Below are 22652 nucleotides of genomic sequence, written 5' to 3'. Positions count from 1 at the left end.
GACTTATGAGCACGGTGAAGAGGTGCTGCAGGAAATCAGCGAGACCATAGAAAGATCTGTTGCCCCATCCAAGACCAGTGGCTGGAGTTCTGCTTTAGAGAGGCTGCTGAAGGAGGCTTCTGAAGCACCACCTCCTAAACCCAAACGTGCTCACAGCAAAACACAGAGAGCTCTGGAAGTGGAAGCTAAAAGCACAACCTATGAGCATGGTGGAGAGGTACCTCAGGAAATCAGTGAGAATATAGAAAAGTCTGTTGCCCCATCCAAGGCCAGTGGCTTGAGTTCTGCTTTGGAGAGGCTGCTGAAGGAGGCCTCTGAAACATCCTCTCCTAAGCCCAAATGTGCTGACAGCACAGTACAGGGGACTGCTGAGGTGAAAGCTATGAGCACAGACTATGGGCATGATGGAGAGCTGGTGCAGGGAGTTGGTGATACCGCAAAAAGATCTGCACTGTCCAACACAGAATATAGAGGGTCTGATGTTAATTTTCAGAATCCACCCAAAGAGGTCTCTGAAACACCAGCTTCTGTGTTGGGAAATATGGATAAGAAAATGCATGCTGAAATACAGACTAGTGTAAGTATACATGTTCCATATCAACGAGACAGAGATCACCTTCAAGAAATACAAGAAACGATAGAAAAAACTTCTGTTTCAAATATCGCAAAATTTGGTGAATTCAGGAGCTCTTTAGAAAAACTTCTTCAAGAAGCATCTGCAGTTTCATGTCCAATCTCCAAAGATTTATATCAGCAAGAAGAATTTGAGGATCATACATTTCCCTCAGAAAAAGAGACTCTATTCATGGCAAGTTCACAGCCATACAACTCCCTAAGTAGCTATGATACACAAATGAAGATAGTTCTCAAAGAAGGGGCTCCAGAAAAATATGCCAAAGCCTCAGTTAATGATCTTACAGTAAATGAAATTGAAGCTTCTGGTCTTAAAAGAAATGGAGCTACTAATAAAATAGGAGAGAGAAACATGGTTCCAGTTGATATTCATCCCTTGGAAGGCAAGACCAATATGGTTGTAGTCAAACCATTTGAGATAAATGCAAAAGGGATGAATGAAAGCACCTTCTTGGAGGCTTCTGAACAGAATTCAGAATTTCAAGCACTCGTGAGTTTCAGAAGAACAAGTACACCACTTAAAGACGAGAGCAACTCCCCCCAGCCAGAAGAAGCTCAGTTCTGCCTAATATCACAGCATGAGGATAACAATGAAGAGGAAGGCAACAACTTAAATTTGGGATCCAAGTTTTCAGATCAAAACTCTGATTCCCACTCTGGAACAGGAAGTTCAACTCGTGAGCTATCTGATTTCTAAAATTCATGGTGCTGAGTTAAACATGGCTGCAATAATTTTTTTGTATCCAGCTTGAAATATGTTAATGGAAAGTCTGTGTGATACTTTCTTAATTGAGAAATTTGGATATTTGCTTGGGAGGGCTGGGAAGAACTAATTAAACTGTTTGATTGGAAAGCACTTAACAGACACTACATTTGGGTAAGCTTCTTTGGTAAGGATAGTTTAGCAGAATGAATCAATTTAGTCTTTGTGATTTACACTTTTCTTACCCCATGTGACATTGCCTTCAAATGAATACATTTGTACTACTCAATCTAGTAATCCCTTCAAATATACTGGATTAAAAGAGGAAAAAAAAAACATCAGTGGCTCTCTGGGTTCATTCTTTAGTTCAACAGGCTAGTCTCTGATGATAAATGCTTATCGGTGGAGTATCTGCATATAAGGATAATACTAATACTCTGTGCTATTTAATATATCATTGCTGCCTGTTGCATTGAAAAATGGCCATATAAATGAAAAGATCCATTTACTAGGATTCACGTTCTTTGGTTGAATGGCAGTTCTAGTCAATGTATAGTGTATGATAGTCATATAATTACAGGCAGTAACACTGTGATAGATTGGTGGAGGGGGAGGAAAGTAAGATAGGGAAGAAGGAAAGTCTGAAAGATTTCTTAAGGAGCTAGGTCTGTCGTGATTCTACTTTTGGAGACAATTGCACAAGTTCAGGCTTCTAATAGCTTTTTGTGGGGTTGGTTTGTTTGTTTGTTTATTGGGGGGTTTTTTGGGTGTGTGGGGAGAATTGGTGTTCGGTTTTTGTGGTTTTGGTCAGTTGGTTTTCTTTGGTTTTGGTTTTGTTGGGTTTTTTTGGTTACTCAAGCATTGAAGCAAAATTACTTTCATGTGGAAAGACTGTAACAGAAAAATTTGCACAAAGGAAAAAACCTAAAATTTTCTTTTGTGCAGATTCATGAAAAGATGGTTATGAAATGGCTACAATCTGAGTTTATCCGATATTAATCTTAATCAATTGAGTGCAATAGTTTCCCCAAATGCTGTTATTAGTCATTAAAGATAGACCTATACCTACACAGGGCAAATCACTTGTCTGTCAAATCACTTGTCAGACTTGTCTGTCTCTGCTGATGACTGGGGGTGTTTAGGGAGAACAAATGGACACTTAAAATTAGGTGTTTATTTTATTTTGGATTTATCTTGTATTTTCATTGAATGTTCACTGTCTTTGCTCACTGTCAAAATAGATTCTCATGAGAAACCTGTGGTTGGTTCTTCATTGACTTGAAGTGGCCTGCCTGTGTGTGCAGTGTTCATGTGTTTTGTCTCATAACAGGTTCTGAAGAAGAATTAAACCCTGTTTTGATGGCTTTGAAAAGGAGTGCAGATAGGAAAAAGCCTTCCAAAAGTCTAGAGGACATTCCATCAGCCACCTCAAGTGAGCACAAAGCTTGTGTGTGTCTCCCATGACCCCCAGTTTGGCTTAAATGTGTTCATGCTGGTTTTCCATACAGCCCTGCCAAGTTATGGCTTTGTTTTTGTTTCTCAATAAGCTGTATGGAGGCTGTACTTTGGAACCAGATTCTTTTCTCATATGGTTTAATTTTCAGTTCTTGGTGTTAATTTTGGAACATCTTCCAGAATTGCACTGTGTTGATCAGTGATTAACTGTTTCCTGGATAGTCTTTCAATTGTGGAAGTATTGGCAATTACCCAAACCAGTAATGAGCAGCTACTGTCATTGCTTCCTTGGTTGCTGGCTTGGGTCGAATAAGTAGACAATGAAAGCATGAAAAACTCAGTTTAGTAATTGTTCACCTGTGTATTTTAGCAGTAAATACATCAACCTTGCTTTAAGAGAATACAGTGAGATAATATTATACTTAAAATGAATTCCCAGCTTCCCTCAGTAGCCTCCTTGGATTCCTTGTTTTTTTTTTTTTAATTATAATTCCTGTCTCACTTCACCCTGCCCCTGAGTGTTTTCATGCTTATCTCATGTCTAATGGGAAGACAAAGACTGAACTTATATTTGTGAACTGAAGCATGGAGATGTAGATTTTTTAAAAGATATTGGCAAGTTGTTCTTCTAATACTACTTATGCTACTGCTTGCTTCTAACCAGTTTCTAGGTTTTAGGTGTGCACTAACATTGTTGCAACAACATGCTGATAGAAACTATGTCACCATGAGACCCCTGCTTGGATGTAGGCTTTGAGGTACAATGTCAAGCAAAAGCCTCTTGAATTTAACCCTTCCCATGGCTCTGCTGGTTTGTCTGTGGTTTTGGTCCTCATTACTCTTAATTTTGTGATTATCACTGCCATCCATTTTATACTGAATAACAAAGTTTCTAACTGTTATTTTTTCCTGAACAGATAAAGAAAAAATAAATAAACCAAAGGAAGAATTAGTTCTTAGTGCTGAAGATGGTAAATATAATTTGTGTCTGCATGGAAGTTTGTTGCTTTTGTAATGGCCTCTGTTTGCTAGTGAAGTGTTTTTGTTGTTTGTTTTCTTTTTTTTTTTGGTACCAAGTTATATTGTGTTTTTAGATTTGGTTAACCTCAGCATGGCTGGAAAGCTTTTGTAGAATTCTGTTGTGGTGTTTATTCTTAAGGAATCTATTTATGTCCTCCTGTATCTGTAGAAACTGTGCCACTTATCAATGTATTCTTTTGGCCTTCAGTCATTCAGTCTATGAGTTACTGAAATCATAGGGAGCTTTGAACACAAGCTCAGTTGAAAGAAATTGGCCTCAGTAAATATTCAGTTTGTCTGTTTATCCATTGCTTTGTAAAATCCAAGATGACTTTTGCTAGTGCAAGGTATCGTTCAGAATACCTCAACTGGAAAGGAATGTCTCTTAATATCCCTGCCTTGGTCCTATAAAGGAGCATTATTCTAAGCAATAGATGAACTTCTAGACCAGCTACTGCTGATATCATCTGTCCATTAGTGCATTATAGATACATTACAGTTAAATTTTTCTATATACCTTTAGAAATTCCAAATCTAAGAAAAATAAAAAGCAAACCTGCTCCAAGAGGGTGTCAAAACAAACCGAATTGAAAAGCATCAAATAATATTGAATATAGTGGAATATAGCACACTTTATTCACACAAATTCTTTATTTACTGCATTGGAGGACTACAGTTTTAAAAGAACAGTTGTGTGCAGTTGTATTTTTTATTTCATGGTTTAGATGCTTTAAAGCATTGTGCATGCCAGTGGCCTATAGTAGCAATAGTATAATCATAGCATATTAGAATACCTATAACACCCAGTAAAGTAACAGGACTTAAGCACCATCCTGCACTCTGCTTTCAAGTGGAGACCTTTACTGAAAGCCTGTTTTGGCATTCAGCGTGAATGTGTAGAGACTAACCTGAAAAGAGCAGGGGGAATTTAAGTTTAATTTGTTAAGACTGAAGTTATGAAAAAATGACAGAGAGCCAAATTGAGTGCTGTACAGGCAGAATAAGGCAAGTTCTCTTGAAAAGACTGTTCTTTTGGAACAGCAAAAAGACTGAATTTTTAGTTTGTACACTTATATTACATTCATAATTTGTCATGATCTAGCTCCTCAAAGGAGAACAGCAATGCAAAACACAGAAACAGAATCATAGAATTGTTTAGGTTGGAGAAAACCTTTGAGGTTTTCTCATGATGCGCCAAAATCAAACAGACCTAATGCCCATACAGGCCCAATACCTAAACCACTACTAACTATTGGAAGGAAAAAAGCCCCACAATGTTCATGTGGTCTGGGGTAGTAAAAAATAAAAACCAAAGCCACCAAAAAACCAGAAAAATCCCACATTTAAAGTATATTGATGCTATTTATGACCTCACAAAACTGTGCTGCTGAATGACTGTTAATACTGCACTGAGCAGGTCCGAAACCTGATCAGCATCAAGAGAGATCTGAAAATGCAGCAGAAAGTGAGTAATAGGATTCTTCCAGCAGGTACTGGAGAGACTTTTCCTCTGACAGCTGAACTAATACATTAACAATACCTTTTCATTTAACAAGTTACACATCTGGGCTAGATACTTGGTCTAAGTACTGCATCTAATTGCATACTGACAATAACTGGTCTGTTGAGCACTGGTTGAGTTTTGACATCAAAAGCTTTGCAAAAGTTTCACTCGCCTTGCAAACAATCCCACTGTGTGCAGTGTTTCATTTTACGCAATATGTGCTCCTGTAGGTGGCTGTTTGTTGCCAAATAATTTTCTATCACATCATATTGATGCATCTCACAATGTGTATCCAGTTCATCTTTGTGTATTATTAAATATAAGTGGGGCTAGGGCATGAAAAATTCTGAGGATCATGAGCTTACTGCATTACTTGCATACTGGATTTTTGCAAGCCTAGCTTGTGCAATTAGGTTTTGTACAGTGAAAGAGCACAGAAGCAAGCTGCAGTAGAGGCATGCAAATATGGAAGAGAGAGAGTGCAAAAAAGTGCATCATTAATAGGATATGCATCTTATAATTAAGTAGGAATACTGGCAACTTCCTTGGTCAGGTCTAGAATTTACTTGATTTACACAGATTTGCCTATTGCAGTTAAATAGACTGAGTAAATAGAACTACATTTGGTTTCTTACTAAGAATATTATGATAATTCTGATGTCAGTGATGATATTGTTAGTGCACAAGGGTGCTTACTCTTGTTCTAGGAAGAAAATCTAGACGTTAATCTGCAATGATTTCTTCATCACTTTTGATAAGAATTTGCTTGTAGCACCCAGGCTACCTCATATCAAGCAACATTTCTGGTCCTATCAAAGTTCGTTGGTCACTGTTATAGACAATGCCAAAGTAGATTATTCTTCCTAATTATAGCTTCTCTGAGTCCTCTGGGGGGTAAAAAAAACCCCTTGCATCCAAGCCGTGCATGTGCATGTATTTCATCCAAAGTGGTTTGCTCCTGTGTCCTGTTGTGGAATCTCACTGTTCTGATGTACAAATATGTTTTTTAAGCCTTTTGAATTACTGCTTCTCAGTTTCCACAGTGACTTCACAGCCTGATAAACCATTTTCCAACCCTGAAAAACTCAAAGGACTGAGCAAGTCGGTACCATCATTCTTACAGGAAGAGGTAAGCTCCATCTCTGAAATGGTATAGTTTCAGGTATGCAGCCTTAAAGTCTGTGCAAGTAAAATTTCAGAACTCTATCAGAAGAATCACAGAATGGTTTGGTTTGGAAAGGACCTTAAAAGACTATCTAGTTCCAACTCCCCTGCCATGGGCAGGGACACCTTCCACTAGACCAGGTTGCTCAGGGCCCCATCCAGCCTGGCCTTGAACACTTCCACAACTTCTCTGGGCAACCTGTGCCAGTGCCTCACCACCCTTACAGTGGAAAAATTTCTTCCTAGTATCTTATCTAAACCTATCACCCGTTAGTTTAAAGCCAATTCCCCCTTGTCTAATCACCATATAGCCTTCCCCTGTAGGAGGACTTAGGATTTTTCTGTCTTTCAAAGAGTCTGTGTAACCAAACTGATTATCCACACTGCTTAAGTGTTACTTCACTCTCTGGATTTATTTTGTGCAGTCCCAAACAGCACTCTCCAAAGCAATTTTCTCTCAAGAAGCTTTGCCCTAGGTAGGCTAAGGCATTATTCAGTCCTTATCATTGACCTCTGAACAGAGAAAAAATCCTGCTCTGCTTATACTTAACAGAATAGGCATAACCAGATTTTAGAAGTAAATTGAAAAGGTCTTTATATGCTAAATGTTTATTTATATAAATAACTATTTTCTTAATATGTGTGGAAACTGTTGTTTACTAACCTTGTATCTGTTATGAGAAGATCTATGACATCAGTTCAAAGCTGTTTGAAGGAGTGGGGAGACCTCATAAATTGTTCCTGGGTCGAATACAACAGGAAGATGAAGTTGTCCATAACAGCTTGCGTAGGAAGGCACATGTGGGAAGGGGATCAATTCTTTAGTGCAGAAGTAGCATTGAGAAGGAATGGGGTTGTGAGTACATAACCTGATAATGACCAAGAAAACAAAAGCTACAATTCCCTCATGGAAAAGCAAAGCCCCACTTCCCTCTTGCAAGAAAGACTTTGCAAAATCCATTTGCTGTACCCAGTGCTGTTCTCTGAATGCTACCTTCTGGCCAGCTGCCTTTAAGAGACAGGCACCGAACTGACAGCATTTACTACATAACAGAAAGGACTGCTAAAATAGCTGAGCATTATCAATTGCATAGGTTATGCATGAGACAGTGACACTGAGAAGTTAAGTTTAATTGTCCCAATAAACTTAATTTTGTGATTTTTCTTTGCTACTTGAGATTTAAAACAGACAAGCAAACAAATCTAGTTGTGTCGCTGCTAAAAAATGATCAGCGTAGGGTGTTCATCAGAAAAACTCCCTTTTAACTTTAAATGCATGACCTAATTCTAGAAATATTATTCATGTTGCACTACAAGGGAAGTTAAATTCAGACTTCCACTGAGTCTCAACCTGCATTAAAATTCTGTTTGTTTGTTTGTTTTCCTTGTGACTATAAAGAACGTACACAGACTTTCCTTCTGTGATGTTTTTGTAGAGTGATGACAGAGAGACAGATACAACATCAGAAAGCAGTTATTCCTTTGGCAGAATCAAGAAGAGTCCCAGCTCTCTAACCAATCTTAGCAGCTCTTCTGGCATGGCCTCCTTATCCTCTGTATGTAAACCAAAGCATTATTTTAAATGCACTTTGCTTTTGCTAATTTCTCCAATATTGTTTGGGCTCTTTTCTCATTCATTGTATCTTTCTTTCCTTGCCATCTCTGTCTCCTTCTTTCCACTTCTGTTTTGTGAACATAACATAATTCCTTGCATGGAATTGCCTGAAGCAAGTAAAGTAAAATTAATTAGATTTAAATTTTTTTCCTAGTAATATATTGGAGCTTGTTCAGGGCTCTGAACAAAGATATGGATTTTACCCTTGGAGCTTACATTTGTATCTGAAAATGAGGAACAATTCATATAGAACAAACATTTAGAAAGGGAGAAAGATAAATCAAAGTGAGAGATATTATTGGTATTTCAGGTGTGTAGTTGAGTCAACCAGCTACCCAAAAGTCATTGGTTTATGTGGACTTTGAGTAAGAAAAACAGGATTTTGGGGAAGGATGTTGAGATAAAATATATATACATACACACATATCTTTCTTCTTCTCTGTATTTAGTATTTAATTTTCAGTGTTGTATTTAGTTACATATTTATGTGCATAATTCTGCCATATAGACTTTATCTGTTAATCTTTTTGTAAGTATTTTAAGACAGTCTGTTGTCCTAAACTTTTAGGCTCTACTGGCTGCAAGGAAGATGAGCTGAGTAGATTTAGAAGTAATATTTCAAGGGTCTGAGCACAGGCAATCCTCATATCTACAGCATCCTATAATTTAATTTCTTCTATCTCTATGCAGTAAACCCATTCAAATTTTTTTGTAAGAATCCTGGCCAAACACCTTTGATTTCCAAATATCTTTCTTTCATTAATCTGCTTGCTGAGAAGCTTGTATAATAGTGTCCATTGCATTTTATTGTTACATCTAAAGAGATGCAGTTGATTTCTTCATCTGCACTGTCTGAATCCTGAGCACAACTTCTACCCTGATCCTGAGGTACCTGGTGAAATGCAATGTCTGGAAAATATTTCTCCTCTTGTACACTGCAGGTGAGTGGCAGCCTAATGAGTATCTACAGTGCAGACTTTGGCAATGTGGATGTGAAGGGGAACATTCAGTTTGCCATTGATTATGTGGAACAGCTGAATGAGCTCCACATCTTTATTTGCCAGTGTAAAGACCTGGCAGTGGCAGATGTTAAGCGACAGCGTTCAGACCCGTAAGTACAAAGAATGCATTTATTTTTTCTTTTAATGTGGAAATGAAAACTGCTGGGCTTTTCTAAGTCTCTCTAACCTGCTGGAGTAAAGCACCCAAGAAATAGATGAAGAGGCTATAATGTGCTTTGTGGGTTTTTTTTTACTCTGATTGACTATAGAACTGCCTTTATAAATTGGTGTGTGTATATGTATTAACATAGGAAATTACAATTTTTAAGAATATTAAATTATCTTTTAAAATGCCACTTTTCAGATGGTAAATACCACTTTGATATGTTTTCAGTAGTATTAGCACCTATAAATATGACATTTGGGCCTGCTACAGGTATATATTCTATATTTTCATGTGCTGAGGAGACATTTCAACAGATTTTCCCCTGAAGAAGGATATTATAAGAAAGTGATGTTTTATACATCACCACTGCTGTTGTAATTCTTAAATATACAAGCTGAATAATGTAATGTCTACTCAAGTGGATTTCTTTTACTGTGTGAGCAAATATTGTGTATTTTGGAAGATGAAGTTGGAGAGGGTCTGGATTGTTTAGGTTTTTGGGGACTTTTTAACTCTTCTAACAATTCTGTCCAAATTTTAGGTATGTAAAGACCTACCTGCTTCCAGAGAAATACAGACTGGGCAAACGGAAGACATCTATCAAAAAGAAAACTTTTAATCCAGTCTATAATGAAATATTGAGGGTATTTATCAAACTATTACTGGATATAATATAGCATATGTGTGATGTGTGAGGAACCTCAGCTTTTGGGCACATTGTACTCAAAAAGGACATTAGCATGAGAGGGATTGCTCTGCAGAGCTGGCTGTGTGCTTCCATTGATACATTAACTCTGCAGTTGTCCCTGGATCCAGCATTGAGAACACTGGTGGTTTTATATTTCTTGTAAACAAACATGAGCCATGTATGACCTTAAGATGACAGAAATAAAAAGGAAATAGTGTGATTTTTTTGCTTTCTGAAATGCAGAAGTGGGCAGTTATGGACGTGTAAACCCAGACACTTTTTTTCTAACAGTATCACTTTCTGATACAGCATAGGTAAAAATTCAGCTTGTTTTAATTTTTTTTTCTTACTTCTTCCTGGCAGTATAAAATTGAGAAGGAGCTCCTAAAGAATCAAAGCCTCAATATCTCTGTCTGGCACAATGATACCTTTGGTAGGAATAGCTTCCTTGGTGAAGTGGAGTTGGATTTAGGAGCTTGGGACTGGAATGATCCATCCAGTAAGCAGATCAACTGGTTTCCTCTAAAGCCAAGGGTAGGTTGGCTGTTTTGCATTTTCTGTTGTGTAAGTGCAAAACCAAGTCATTATTTGGGCTTGGTTTTGTGTGTTCTGTGGGTTTTGTGCTGATTATAATCATAAATACTTATACACTGGTAAACAAAAATACAGTTCTGAGATGTCTTGTAGTCTAGCTAGCCTTTACAGTAGGAGAAACATTCTCACAGTCTAAGGAGTAGGAATTTCAAAGTATTTCTCATTGCAGCAATATGACAACAGAAATCTGAAGGCACTTGTTAACCAAATACGGAGTAAACCTTCTGAGGATATGGAGCAAGTGCAGCACCATTTTAATATCAGAGGTTTGGTTTAATTTTCTTTTCATTTCAGACTTCAGCAATAACTCTTAATCTAGAAAACAGAGGGGAGATGAAACTAGCCCTCCAGTATGTCCCACATCCAACTGGAGGTAAGCATTGCTGCTTTGCTTGTTGATCAAGGCTTTGGTCGTTTTGTCCTTTTTATTTTTTTAACTTAAAAAAAAAAAAAACCTTGTTTATGTTTGTCATTCACTTCAGACAGCTTCTTTCACCATAAAAGTTTTCTGTTTTCTTCCTAGAGGAGTAAGTCACTCTGATTGTGAATACAGTTAAGAAACCCAAAGACTATTTTGAGATCTTTTGTTGTTTGATGTTACTAAAGAAGAAATTACCTCATTGTCATAATCTAAGATTTGTAATGCGATATGTACGTGTAACAAAATTCTGTTTTCTCAATAATTTTAGAGATTATAGATCATCAGGCAGATGCTGTGATGTGCTAAGCAATGACAACACACAGAATTTCAAGCAATACTAGGTGGAGGAAGTAGCAGCAAGTATTTAGAAAGCAGAAATTTATAGCAGTCTGATCAGTTTGGTTTAATCTTGTCTGACAATAGATAGTGGACCAGTCTGAGAGTGAAGCCAGGTCAGGTCTTTAATCCAGACAGACAGTCAGTAAGAACCAAGTATATTAAGAGATAAAAGAGCTTATTTGAAAGTACAAGCAACAATAAATGCTAACATCACATAGACTGATGACAAGCTGATCTGTTTATCTAGGAGTCTTGGGAAGAGAAGACCAGTGGCATGTGTTTGCTTAGCTGTAACAGAGGAAAAGTCATTGTAGGAAGGCAGACATGATGTGATCTTGCAGTACTTTGATGGGATGAAGATTTCAACTTCCTGAGTACAGAGAGCAATGTTGAATTAAGATATGAGATAACAAGTCCATATCACCTCTGCAAATGGGCAAGAACTGCTGCATCAGACAAAATACCTTTTAAAACCATCTCCTTTAAGCAGATGTTTTTGGTTTTTTTTTTCAGGAAAGAAGACTCTATCTACTGGTGAGGTGCACATCTGGGTGAAGGAATGCCATAACCTCTCTCCTCTGAGAGGCAATAGGCTCAACTCTTTCATTAAATGGTAAGAATTGTGGTCAAGTCATCAAACATGGTGGCCTAATAATGCTACCATTGCACTCATTGTATCTTCTTTTTCTACATTCATATTAAAAGAACACTTTGCTTTCTGATTCTCCTTTATTGTAGTGTAAATTGTCCTGCATAGTTTACAGCTTCCAGATGCTAAGTATGTACCACCAAATAAAACTTACTGGGAGAGCTTTCTGTGTCATTATTACACTTTGGTTTTGTCTCTCAGTCACTTGGTGGAAGGACTAGTCAAACTGTTCTGGCTTTTATTCACTTAAGCAAAGCATATTTGTGCAAAACATGGTTTAGCTTAGCAAATTTTGGGAGGAGATAGAAGCGTGAAATAGTGTAATAGTGTGAATACACAGTTGGATTTCTTCCCCCTTCCTTTCCACATGCAGACTAAAACTGTGAAGAGACAAGAATAACAAGATGTTGGGGAAATCTCTGGCAGCAACAAAATGTTTCAATGTCATCAGTGATAACACTGCAAATAAACTCACTTGGGCCTCTTCTCCATCTGACTTGCCCTTTCATCCTCTGAAGCACAAGGGTGGATACCTGCTGCCAGTATTTCCTGTAAGGGGCTGAGAATATCACCCTTCACTCCCTCTCTGTAAAGCAGTGTTATCTTCAGTCCTATTTTACCATGCAAAACACAGTTAATCAGAAGCTTTTACCTTTTCAGTATGTTTAATGCAGGCTGTGCTGTGCAAGTGCAAACTGACAGTGCTTTTTCTCTCTGAAGTACCATTCTTCCAGACACCAGCAGAAAAAGTCGCCAGAAAACAAGGACGGTTACAAAAACTACAAACCCAGTATTCAACCACACCATGGTCTATGATGGCTTTAGACCAGAAGATTTGAAAGAAGCCTGCATAGAACTCACAGTCTGGGATCACAACAAACTAGCAAACCACTTTCTGGGAGGCCTCCGGATTGGCCTTGGAACAGGTACTGGACAATCACCACATTAATACTAAATTTACAAAGTAGACTTTGCTTTTTTTTTCCCTTTTCCATTTCTTTTCTTTCATTCTTTCTTTTCTCTTGAACAATTTTGTTCAGTAACATACTTATTCTTCAGAACAGATCCTGAAATGTAAATAATAGTCATGTTAGGAGGGTTAGGATGACTGACAAGGAGAAATATTAGACACAAACCTTTGTCTGGCCATACATTGTATTTGGTACTGTTTAAAGTACAAGATTATGGTATTCCTGCACCTGAAATCTGATAATGTCTTGCAAACTTACTCATGCAAAAACATAGTGTAAAGACAGCAGTGGGTGGAAATAAAAGGATAGATCAGGAATGCAGGATAAGATTGGAAGATACTGAATTGGAAAAATTACAAATGCAAATAAGTTTTTAGCATAAGGGCAATATAAGATGTGCAGATATAGCAACAGGAAAATGCATACAATTCTTCTATTTGTCCCTTTCATTCTGCTCTCTGATCTGAGGGGAGCATGTGTTTGGAGTCTTCTCAAGAAATGCAATGTACATGCTACTCTTCACAAATTAATTTCTTGCATGGCTCACCAGAATAACCTAAATTACAAATTAGAATAATAAATCTTAATTTGAATTTCAGAGTACCCAAGGTTGCATTTCAGTACAAAATCAGTACCCTGTTTTATTGTTAAGTCTTCTCAGATGTATGGGCAATTGGCATCCTTCTCCTCGGGATTGTGACAAAAAGACCAAGGATAAAAAGGAAAAAATCTGGACAATGATGACAAAATTTGTGTGAAAATGTTGTTAATTGTATTTGACATAATTGCTCAAGAGTAAAAATGTAGAACTGGATCTCCAAACCACTAGATCAGCTACCTAAGGAGGTGTAACCATTTTAGAGCAGGTGAATTTGATTGTCTGTGCTTAACTCTGCAGCAGATTAAGTAATTTTTCTCTTAAAACTGACATTTTTCTAGGCAAAAGCTATGGAACTATGGTAGATTGGATGGATTCTACTTCAGATGAAACTGCCCTTTGGAAGAAGATGATGAACTCTCCAAACACCTGGATAGAAGATACACTACCTCTCAGGATGCTTATGGTTGCCAAATTGACTAAATGAGGTGGATTTTTATTTGTTAGTGTCAAAAAGAAACCTTGGGAGTTAAATTGAAAGCATGGGGGTGGAACTTGGAAGAGGAACACAGTAGTAGCTTTTTTGACAGTTTCTGCTCTGTTACTGTTCTGGTTTTGTGCTGTCAGATGTCACTTTGTATTTCAAACATCTGCTTGCAGATCGTTATGTAAATTGTAGGGATTTTAAAATTTCTTATTCACTGAAAACAACTTCAAGAAAGAAGGTGCTTAGAGAACCCAGTGTTAGAGGTAGCTGTGATACCTGGATGACTGTGTTGTCTAACTGAAGCATTTCTGATCCCTTAAATGATCTCAATAACCAGCAGAAATATAAGAGCAAGTCAATGTTTCTGTACATTGCTTGGCTTGTTCTTGAAGCCTTACTGATAAGACAGCAGCATTAGTGTTAAAGCTCATTGGTATGTATTTTTATCCTCATTATGCCATGTTAGGTCTCACCAGCATGGAATATGGGCATGTAAATTTAGTTTTTTGAAAGTTCCTCTAGTTGTAATTGTACATTTCATGAAAGTTACTTTCCCAATGAAAGAATTGTGGCATGAAGTGGTACTGTTGATGTCGTGTTCTACCAGGTGCAGAGGACCTAGTTCCAATGTACTGTAAAAAATCAGGGTTATAAAAGGTTTGCTTTATATATGTGTTAATCATCTTGCCAGCATACAACACTTGGTCTTAAGTGCCGAAGATGTGCAGGTGAAACTTTTTTTAATTCCAGTGATACTCTAAAGGATCTAAATATGCCAATTGTAGTGATGACAAGGATGTTGGCTATTTATTCTCCAAAGTGCACTTGTTTGTGCCTGTATCCATTAGTTTGGGGTTTTTTGCAAGAAGTGAACTTACCTGTGCTTCAGCGCCACCGTTAGGAGACTGGAAGGACTGTGGTGGGCTTTGCTTAGTTTTGAGGCATAGGAAATAAGACTGGAGTTTTTAACTTCTAGAAATGCATGCTACTGGTAGATAAATACATAAAATAAAAAATATATTCCTTTTGTTTTCTTTTTTTAAATAAATGCAGCCTATTTAAACTAAATAGGAATTCAGTTTTTATTACATTCCAGTGTTTTATGTTAGCCATTCAGCATGCAATATAACCAAATGCAGACAGAAAACATTTTTGAAAATAAATGCATAATTATTTACTCCAGCTAAGTCAAAAAGCTGGTGAAATTTTTCACTTCAGTTATAGTAGAGGGAGAAGGGAGCTCTTCACAGCTCTAATGCAATTGCTTGATTTAATAATAGAAATTTAAATGCTACTTGGTATATATTATACACTATGAATGGAAAAAAAGGAAAGATGCTCTTCAACCTTCCAGGGAACCCACTTTCTCTCACATCAGCCAGGCAGTCTGTGGAGTCTAAAAGTGTCAAAAGCAGTTTGCCAGTCTTTGATATCTTCCTGCTTCAGGTGTTTTGTATGAGATTGGTAATTGCTACAGCTTCCACTCTGTCAGATATATACAAAACACTTTTTGACTAGGGAACACATGCACATGACACTTCAGAACAATGTCTTTTTACCAAAATGGTACAGCTGCTGCTTTGATTCTATATTCTTGAAGAGTCACTCCAGAAAGGATGGTGATTCTGAAAAAGAAGAGGCACCTAATTTATTTGTATTTGCTCCCTACATGAATAAATTTTTCATCTGAAAACATAGGTTGCTGTGAACATGACCTACAGTTTCACAGAATTAATGGTTGTGTTGCAGTTTTATCTCCTGTGAAGCTCAAATACATTGTGAAGTCAAATCAGCTTTAGGCTCACTTGTAGAGATGGGTCTTAAGGCTCCACATTTGCAGGACCTGCCTGTGTTTTGCCTCCAAATTTGCAGAAACCTCAAAGCCAGCAACTGACTCAGAAATCACTATTGAAGGGCTGCTCAACAGTGGGCCACAAGTGTCATGTAATCTGCTGGCTTCTATACTCTACCAAATTTTTATACCTAAACTTCACTGCTATCTAAATAAAATGTTTATTTTGTGACAGTGACAATCTATTTGTCTTCTGATCAAGTAGAAGACATTCTGTGTCTTGCTATTCTTTTAGTCCTCCTAGAGACTGACACAGAATTATTCTGGTATCTCAGAAGACTCTCTGTATCACCTCACTAACAGACCAAACTTCAAATTTTGAAAAGCTGCCTGAACATGAATGCAAGATTTACTTGCATATTGCACTTGTAATTAACTAGTTTGATTAACTAATGACATAGGTACTCATCTAGGTTAACCAAGAAACTGAGACAAGTAACAAAAACTGTCCCTTAAGTACAAAACTTCCTCCCCAGTTTTTAAATACCTTTCATTGTCTACAGAATCCCTAACTTCAGTAGTATGATAATATGCTGACAGAGAAATGTGAGTTGGGAAGTTGATTAAGACAAAAAGTTTCAAGAAACTACTTACTTTGTTCTCAAGGCAAAGGGAAAGCCTTTAGTCATCCATAACCAAAATTTTAAAGGCGCATAATTAGCTACTCATTAAAGGGCAGTTTGATAAATTAATAGCTATGCTTTGTCATAAAGGTGAACTGGAATAAAGAATCAAAGCAGCCACACTCCTAAAATATCTTTATGTATTCATTCTTGTCTGCAGAAACACAACAGTTCCTTCCTCTCTTCTCCTTCATGTTACAAGTTCATCTTTCTTTTAGCCCATCATTTATTTCTCTTTTTAGCACATATGTGTGTATATGCATGTATACATGTGTGTATATCTTCTGAATTACACTGTTTTCACTTCCTATAAAACAGGCTTCAAACTCCCAGCTCCCCTTTTGTGCTCTGTGTTCAGAAACCTCTCATTGCTGCAAGTAAGGCTGCAAACCTGAGTTGGTGCAGCAACTCCCATTGCTTTGGTTTCACCCATTTTGAAACCTGTCCGTGCCTTCCTTTTCTTGTGCGCTTCATGTCTGTTACTCACAGCACTCTCTTCTTTCCCCTTTGTATCCCTTCCCAGAGGATTCAGCAAAGCCTGCACTGACTGTTTTCTTCCAGTTGCATTTATTTTCCCCTTCCCTATCCTGTTGGCCAGATTTTTATTAGCTGCTAAATAAAGTTGCGAGTTGTTCAGGGCAAGGTCTGTTTTTACTTTCCATGGACCTTCAGTGTGTTCTGAGGTCAGAGCCTGCTATTCTGATTCTGGCATGTGTAGGATGTAAGCTGAGAACAAGGAGTTCTTCAAGCTTGTGGAAATTCTCTTTCCTTTCCAAATCTGGGTGCTTTTGAGAGTGTCAGCAATGTTTGTTTGCTAAGAAACATTGCCAGGTCTTTCAGCCACCCTGGTGGGGCTGGCCTGGCTCCAAGCAGCCTGGATGAGGTCATGAGCTCTGGAGTGACTGGATTCAGCATCTTACCTCTATGGAAACAGAGCCTCACAATAGGAGAGACAACAAACAGACAGCAGGAAGAAAATACCTGGTAAGAAAATAGTTTTCACTTCTTAAACCCTGCTCTTCGTTGTGTTTCCACTGAATGGCCTAAACCTTTCAGTCCTTTCCCCCCTCCTCCATTATTTGCAAAGGATCCAAGGCAGCAACAGCAGTAAGAGAGTGCAGGATGGTGGAGGCAGAGCTGGTGTCTGTACTGAAGTCACTACTACACAGCTGTGAATTGCTTTGTACTTCACTGGGGTTTATTAGTTTTTGTTGTCCATTATCTTTCATTCTTACTTTAAGCTGGCTCCTTCCCACATCCTATCTTTACCTCTAGTCAAAGCTCAGGAATTCACAAAACCTGATTATCAGTGTGCTGTTTCATGTGCTGTTTCAGGTCTGTGTCCAAATGAAAAGCTTGTAGATGAGTTGCAGGCTAATTTTTCAAATGTCTGGGTAGCATGCTGTGTGATTCAGCACCAATAATCATTTTGGTGCATATGTAATAGAAATATTTTCCTTATTTTTAAATGAAGAACCAGATTTTTAAAATTACATGTCTAAATTAATCTAGCAGATCACTGTGAAAACTCAGTTGAGGAACTGTTTCTCCAGGCACAGAGGATTTGTATCACAGAGCATTCACTATTTATTAAGATTGTATGGATCTTTTACGTGATTCATAAATCTCTAAGCACAGGATAAGGCTATTCAGTTATTTTTAACTAGCAATGAAATCTTGTAAATCAATTAAAAGTTTGACGTAACCCTCTGTGTTTTATTTGCAGTTACAATACAGAGCTGTAGGAGGAAATAAAGGCAGAGGAAAAGGATTGTGTAAGGAATTATCTACAGCTTTATCACTTACAAGCTTTTTACCTAAATATAATAGTAGTTCTTGTAGCTACAACAGCAGTGCCTTGAGAAGGAATAATTAGCTAAGCTAGTCATCAGCAAATGAATAGGCTTGCATAAATACTAAGCCCACACTCTTTGCTTTTGCTCACAGAGTCTGGCATCCTTGAGTCTCAGTGAGCCTGACTGCACCAGAGGAGGGGGAGGGCAGCAGGCCTATGCAGTTGCTGGCTGACATTGGTTTTGGGAGGTCCTGTTCCCCCACATCAGTTTCTCTGGACTTCCAGAGAAACACCACCAGCTTATGGCAGCAGTGTTGGCCACACAACCACTGGGCACTATTTAATTATGCTGAGTGTCACTAACAGAAGCAGCCACCATAAAATTTTATCTTGTCTTTGCATGAGACAGGTGCTCCAGGGCTTAGGAGACAGGAGTGGGTATGGCTGACTCCACAGGTGATCCAGAGACAGGCAAAGATGTGGAAGATCTGACAAAAAGCTTGGAGGAACTCTGTGAGAGCTCTAAGGAGCAGAGTGAGGAGGTGCTGCTGCTTTCACACCTAAAACAGCATCATCATTTCGTCTCTATACTGAAGAGGAAAGTGGATGACACACACAAACGCTGCAGAGACCTGGAGCAGCTCAACATGGAGCTGGAGAAACTGAGGGGAGAAGATGCTGTGAAAATTAAAACCCAGACCCACTGTATTCAGTATTTGGAGGGGCGCTTCATGGATCTGGTCAAAAACCATGAAAAGATGATTCAGTTCAAAAATGAACACAAAAAAACAGCACCTGCAGCTGTGGGAGGAGAACAAGCGCCTGTGGCAGGACAGGGAAGCACTCTTCAGGCAGGCTGTGAGGGAGAAGGAAGCTGAAGTGCTCCAGCTGGCAGCCCAGGCCAGGAAGCTCTCACAGCAGTTCTGCTCCTTGCAGGAGAAATATGCTTCTGAGAGTCACAGAGCCCAGGAGTGAGAGAAGGAGCTGCTGGAAGCTCAGAGCCAACTTGCAGATGCCTGTGCCCAGGAGGTGGATTCACTGAAGGAGCAGCTGCAGGTCCTACAGGAGAGGCACCAACAAGCTGCTGCAAGGGCAGAGCAGGCAGAGAGCCAGCAGAGGGCTCAGGGCAGTGAGCTGCAGGCTAAGCTGGAAAGGGCACATGAAGAGAAAGAGCAGCTACTGAACCTGGCCATGGAGAGGAGCAAAGCTCTGCAAGATAAGGAGCGGGGGATTCAGAAGCTGGAGGAGAAGCTAGAGACTGTGGAGGAAGCCATGCAGAGAGCAGGAAGGTGCCTCAAGAAAGAGGCAGCAGCAGTAGACAAAGATCCAAAGGTTCAAGAACTCCAAGGACAGCTAGAACGCAGCAAGCAGGTGTACAATGGACTCCTGCTGCAGTTCGATGCTTCCAGAAAGCACAGTATGGGTTTGTTGACTAAAGAGAGAGCTCTGAACATCAAACTCTGTCACTTTGTTGCATAACTGCAGTTTTTTCTCTGTTCTCCTCTCAACAGGTGCCTCTGTGGTAACACATGCCTGAATTTTGTTCCTCTCCATGGGACCATCCTCTGGTTTCTTTATACTGTCCTCACCAGCTTAAACCCTCCTCCACTGACAGCTCTGTAGGCTTTTTGTCATTACGCCTTTAAGAAAGTAAATCACTACACTCTTAAATCTGAACATGGATCGTTGAACCAGTCAAACCTGTGACATGAACGATTAGGGTGGAAAACATAAAATATGAATTTGATTTATTTAGTACTAACCTCTGCTGAATCATAGGTTTTCATTATTTTTTTAGTTAAAACCATTTTATTTTTCAAGATGACCAAAAGCTCAAACTCTTAGCCTTTTGTATTTGATTCTGCTTTGAAGTTCAACAGAGGCTGGGAGTGTAAGAGGCTCTGAGGCTCCAAGAAAATCCTACCTTGCAGTATCTCTGCAATTCTCTACATTCAGGAACTTAATAGGTAATCCAATAATACCATATGACAACTGATTCTCAAGCAAATTACTGTTTATAGTTTTCTAGTAGTCTTACAAATTTCTGCAGTCATTTAAAACCTATTTAGTGCCAAAGTAGTATTTATATCCCCATTCAGCTCAGAATAAATTGTCAAGTCTTTTGGGTGATTTCAATCTGTTACTTAGAATGGGACGATGTTCTAGATGTTTCACCAGGGGTTTTTTTCCTGTTTTTAGCTGCTTCATACAGATAAATATTAGTGATACACTCTTCCATTTTGTGCACATCTGGCAGCTTTTAACAAAAAGAAAAATCTTGTCAGCACTGTGGGATCCACAGACCTCCCACTCTCTCTTGCTGGTCTCCTTAGGCAAGAAGGAAGATTTTTGCTATGGAATTTCAGCTTTGTTCTTTAAGTCTCCAACAAAAAAAAACCCCAAAACAACCACCATAAGGGGCCAAACAGCATCCCCTACCTGGACTGTAGGCAGCTGCCTCCAGAGTACCTCAAGTTCTTTGCCACATGTTTTGGGATGACTCAAGAATCTAGGAAAGGGATTGAGTATTTCTTGGTCCTGAGTATCTATAAGCCATAGCACGGTATCAGACTTGGTATCTATTGAGGTCATTTACAGAAATGATTGGAAGCAGCAGGTCTGGAGGCCAGTGACCAGCTCAAGGACTGGCTGAACCAGATGTGGTTTCTGGCTCTGGCACAGGCTTCCCAGAGGAGCTGTGGATGACCCCATCCTTGAAAGTGTTCAGTGTGAGGTTGATGGGGCTCTGAGCAACCTGGTCTAGTGAAAGGTTTACCAGCTCAAGGCAGGGGGGTTGGAACTAGGTGATTTTTAGGGTCCATTAAAACCCAAACCATTCTGTGATTCTGACTCTACCTAAGCAGCAGCTGCTAGCAGCCTTTCTCCTGAACTCCTCTGGACTTCCCTTGAACCCAGGCAAAGCCAGGTGAGAAGTATTGCTCTACTACCTCCTGTGTGATGAACCACAGCATTTCTTCTGATCCTGGCTCCTACAAGTGTCATTCCACAGGTGTTTTATGGACCACATTCTCCTACTTTTTAACCATACTCCCCTGCTCCGAGGTGCCCACCCCACACATACATTTCATTAATCTCAGTGCTGGCAGCTACAGTGTAAACCCCAGATGACTCACGTTACACCCTTGGTCTGAGAGCTGGCTGCTCTGTTTGAGTTAGTCCCTTGACAAGGAGGAGCACTTGTATCCCTCTGGTCCAAGGGACCCTGGAACCAGGTGCTAAATACTCTAAATCTGAGCAGAGGACACCCGCTTGCTTGTGTCACAGAACAGCCCCACAGGCCTCTGCCCCAGCCATGGGGTGTGGTGTGAAAGACCCCACATTCTGCACTCTTCAGGGAATCCCCTTCCCACCCTTTGGCAATGGTGTGAGAGACCTTCCCATGTACTGCCCCACACACAAACCCCTTGTCACTGCCCCCCATTCCCTCCTGCACTCCCCATCACTCACACTCGCCCCTCCTGCACTCCCACATTTCCTACACACCTCTCCTCACCCAAACCACACACATCTCCCTTACACGCCCAGCCTCCCACACCTGTCACCCTGCTCTCCACAAAAACTGGATTTGTTACCTGGTGTGCAACAAGCCAGTAACTACACATGTGACACATTCGTTTATTTCAGATTTGCACAAGCCTGGGTGCTTGGTGGTATTCCACAAATCAAACACAGTGACTATCAAAATTTTTAACTATTTATGTTTTAGCAAACAAGGGAATTCATGTTAGAAGCTAAAAGTTACCTAATTCTCTTATTAATTAGTATTCTATCAGCTAATGATTCTCTCTTGCTAATTAGTTTGCATGCTCAGTCTTTCTCTTTTTTTGGAGTGGGTAGTCCATGAGCTAGTAGTTGGGATATCCCCCTGCTGGAATTATATTTTACTCAGTCAGAACTGATTTAGCACAGTTGCTGAGTTGGGTTTATGAATTTATTCCTTATCGTGGGAGTTTTGCCTGATGTTCTTGTGGCCCACAAATTCTGCATTCTTTGTGTCCACTATCAGCAGTACATCCTTCTTCCCAAGCTTTGTTAACCTCCCCCTAGGTCTGAGGTCTTTGAAACACGTTGAGCCCTAAACCTTAAGAAGGCAATCCTAGTGACAATTCATTTGTCCTTCTAACACCTGGAGATCCCTTAGAGATTGTTGGCTGCTCGCTATTCCACGGATCTCCCTTCTAGTTGTTTAGACCTGAAAGTATACAAAGATCAAACATCAAAGAACATCCTCTCTCAAGACAACTTCTACATATTCCACACATGGGAACGCTTCCCCCCTCCAACCCCATTCCCAGACGCCTTTCCCGCGCGCGGGCGCAGTCGCGCGGCGCTTCCACCGCCCTCGCTCCCCCC

The 22652-nt window shown here is 39.4% G+C and overlaps 2 protein-coding genes across 5 annotated transcripts in view; both read left to right on the top strand.

Annotated features, from left to right (window-relative positions):
* The window catches only part of SYTL2 (synaptotagmin like 2), a 39257-nt gene extending 24181 nt beyond the window's left edge, over positions 1–15076 (top strand). The window contains exons 8-19 of one of the 4 annotated variants that reach the window (XM_031066119.1): positions 2667–2768; positions 3709–3762; positions 5229–5276; positions 6350–6444; positions 7916–8035; positions 9036–9205; positions 9803–9905; positions 10313–10483; positions 10838–10916; positions 11817–11916; positions 12673–12878; positions 13863–15076. In XM_031066119.1, the coding sequence (XP_030921979.1) occupies positions 2667–2768; positions 3709–3762; positions 5229–5276; positions 6350–6444; positions 7916–8035; positions 9036–9205; positions 9803–9905; positions 10313–10483; positions 10838–10916; positions 11817–11916; positions 12673–12878; positions 13863–14008 (1394 nt within the window). In that variant the 3' untranslated portion in view covers positions 14009–15076. The remainder of the gene's footprint in view (positions 1–2666; positions 2769–3708; positions 3763–5228; positions 5277–6349; positions 6445–7915; positions 8036–9035; positions 9206–9802; positions 9906–10312; positions 10484–10837; positions 10917–11816; positions 11917–12672; positions 12879–13862) is intronic. The other 3 variants (XM_031066120.1, XM_031066121.1, XM_031066122.1) reach the window with 3 other exon arrangements.
* A 3642-nt stretch (positions 15077–18718) lies between these two features.
* CCDC89 (coiled-coil domain containing 89) lies at positions 18719–19757 on the top strand. The gene is given in 2 exon segments (XM_005431719.1): positions 18719–19060; positions 19062–19757. Coding segments are annotated over 2 exon segments (1038 nt in total).
* The last annotated feature ends 2895 nt before the right edge of the window (positions 19758–22652 follow it).

Source organism: Geospiza fortis, unplaced genomic scaffold (genome assembly GCF_000277835.1).
Source record: "Geospiza fortis unplaced genomic scaffold, GeoFor_1.0 scaffold16, whole genome shotgun sequence".
NCBI classification, from domain to species: Eukaryota; Metazoa; Chordata; class Aves; order Passeriformes; family Thraupidae; genus Geospiza; species Geospiza fortis.
Note: the sequence above shows the minus strand (reverse complement) of the source record. Positions and strands in the feature narration are given on the sequence as shown.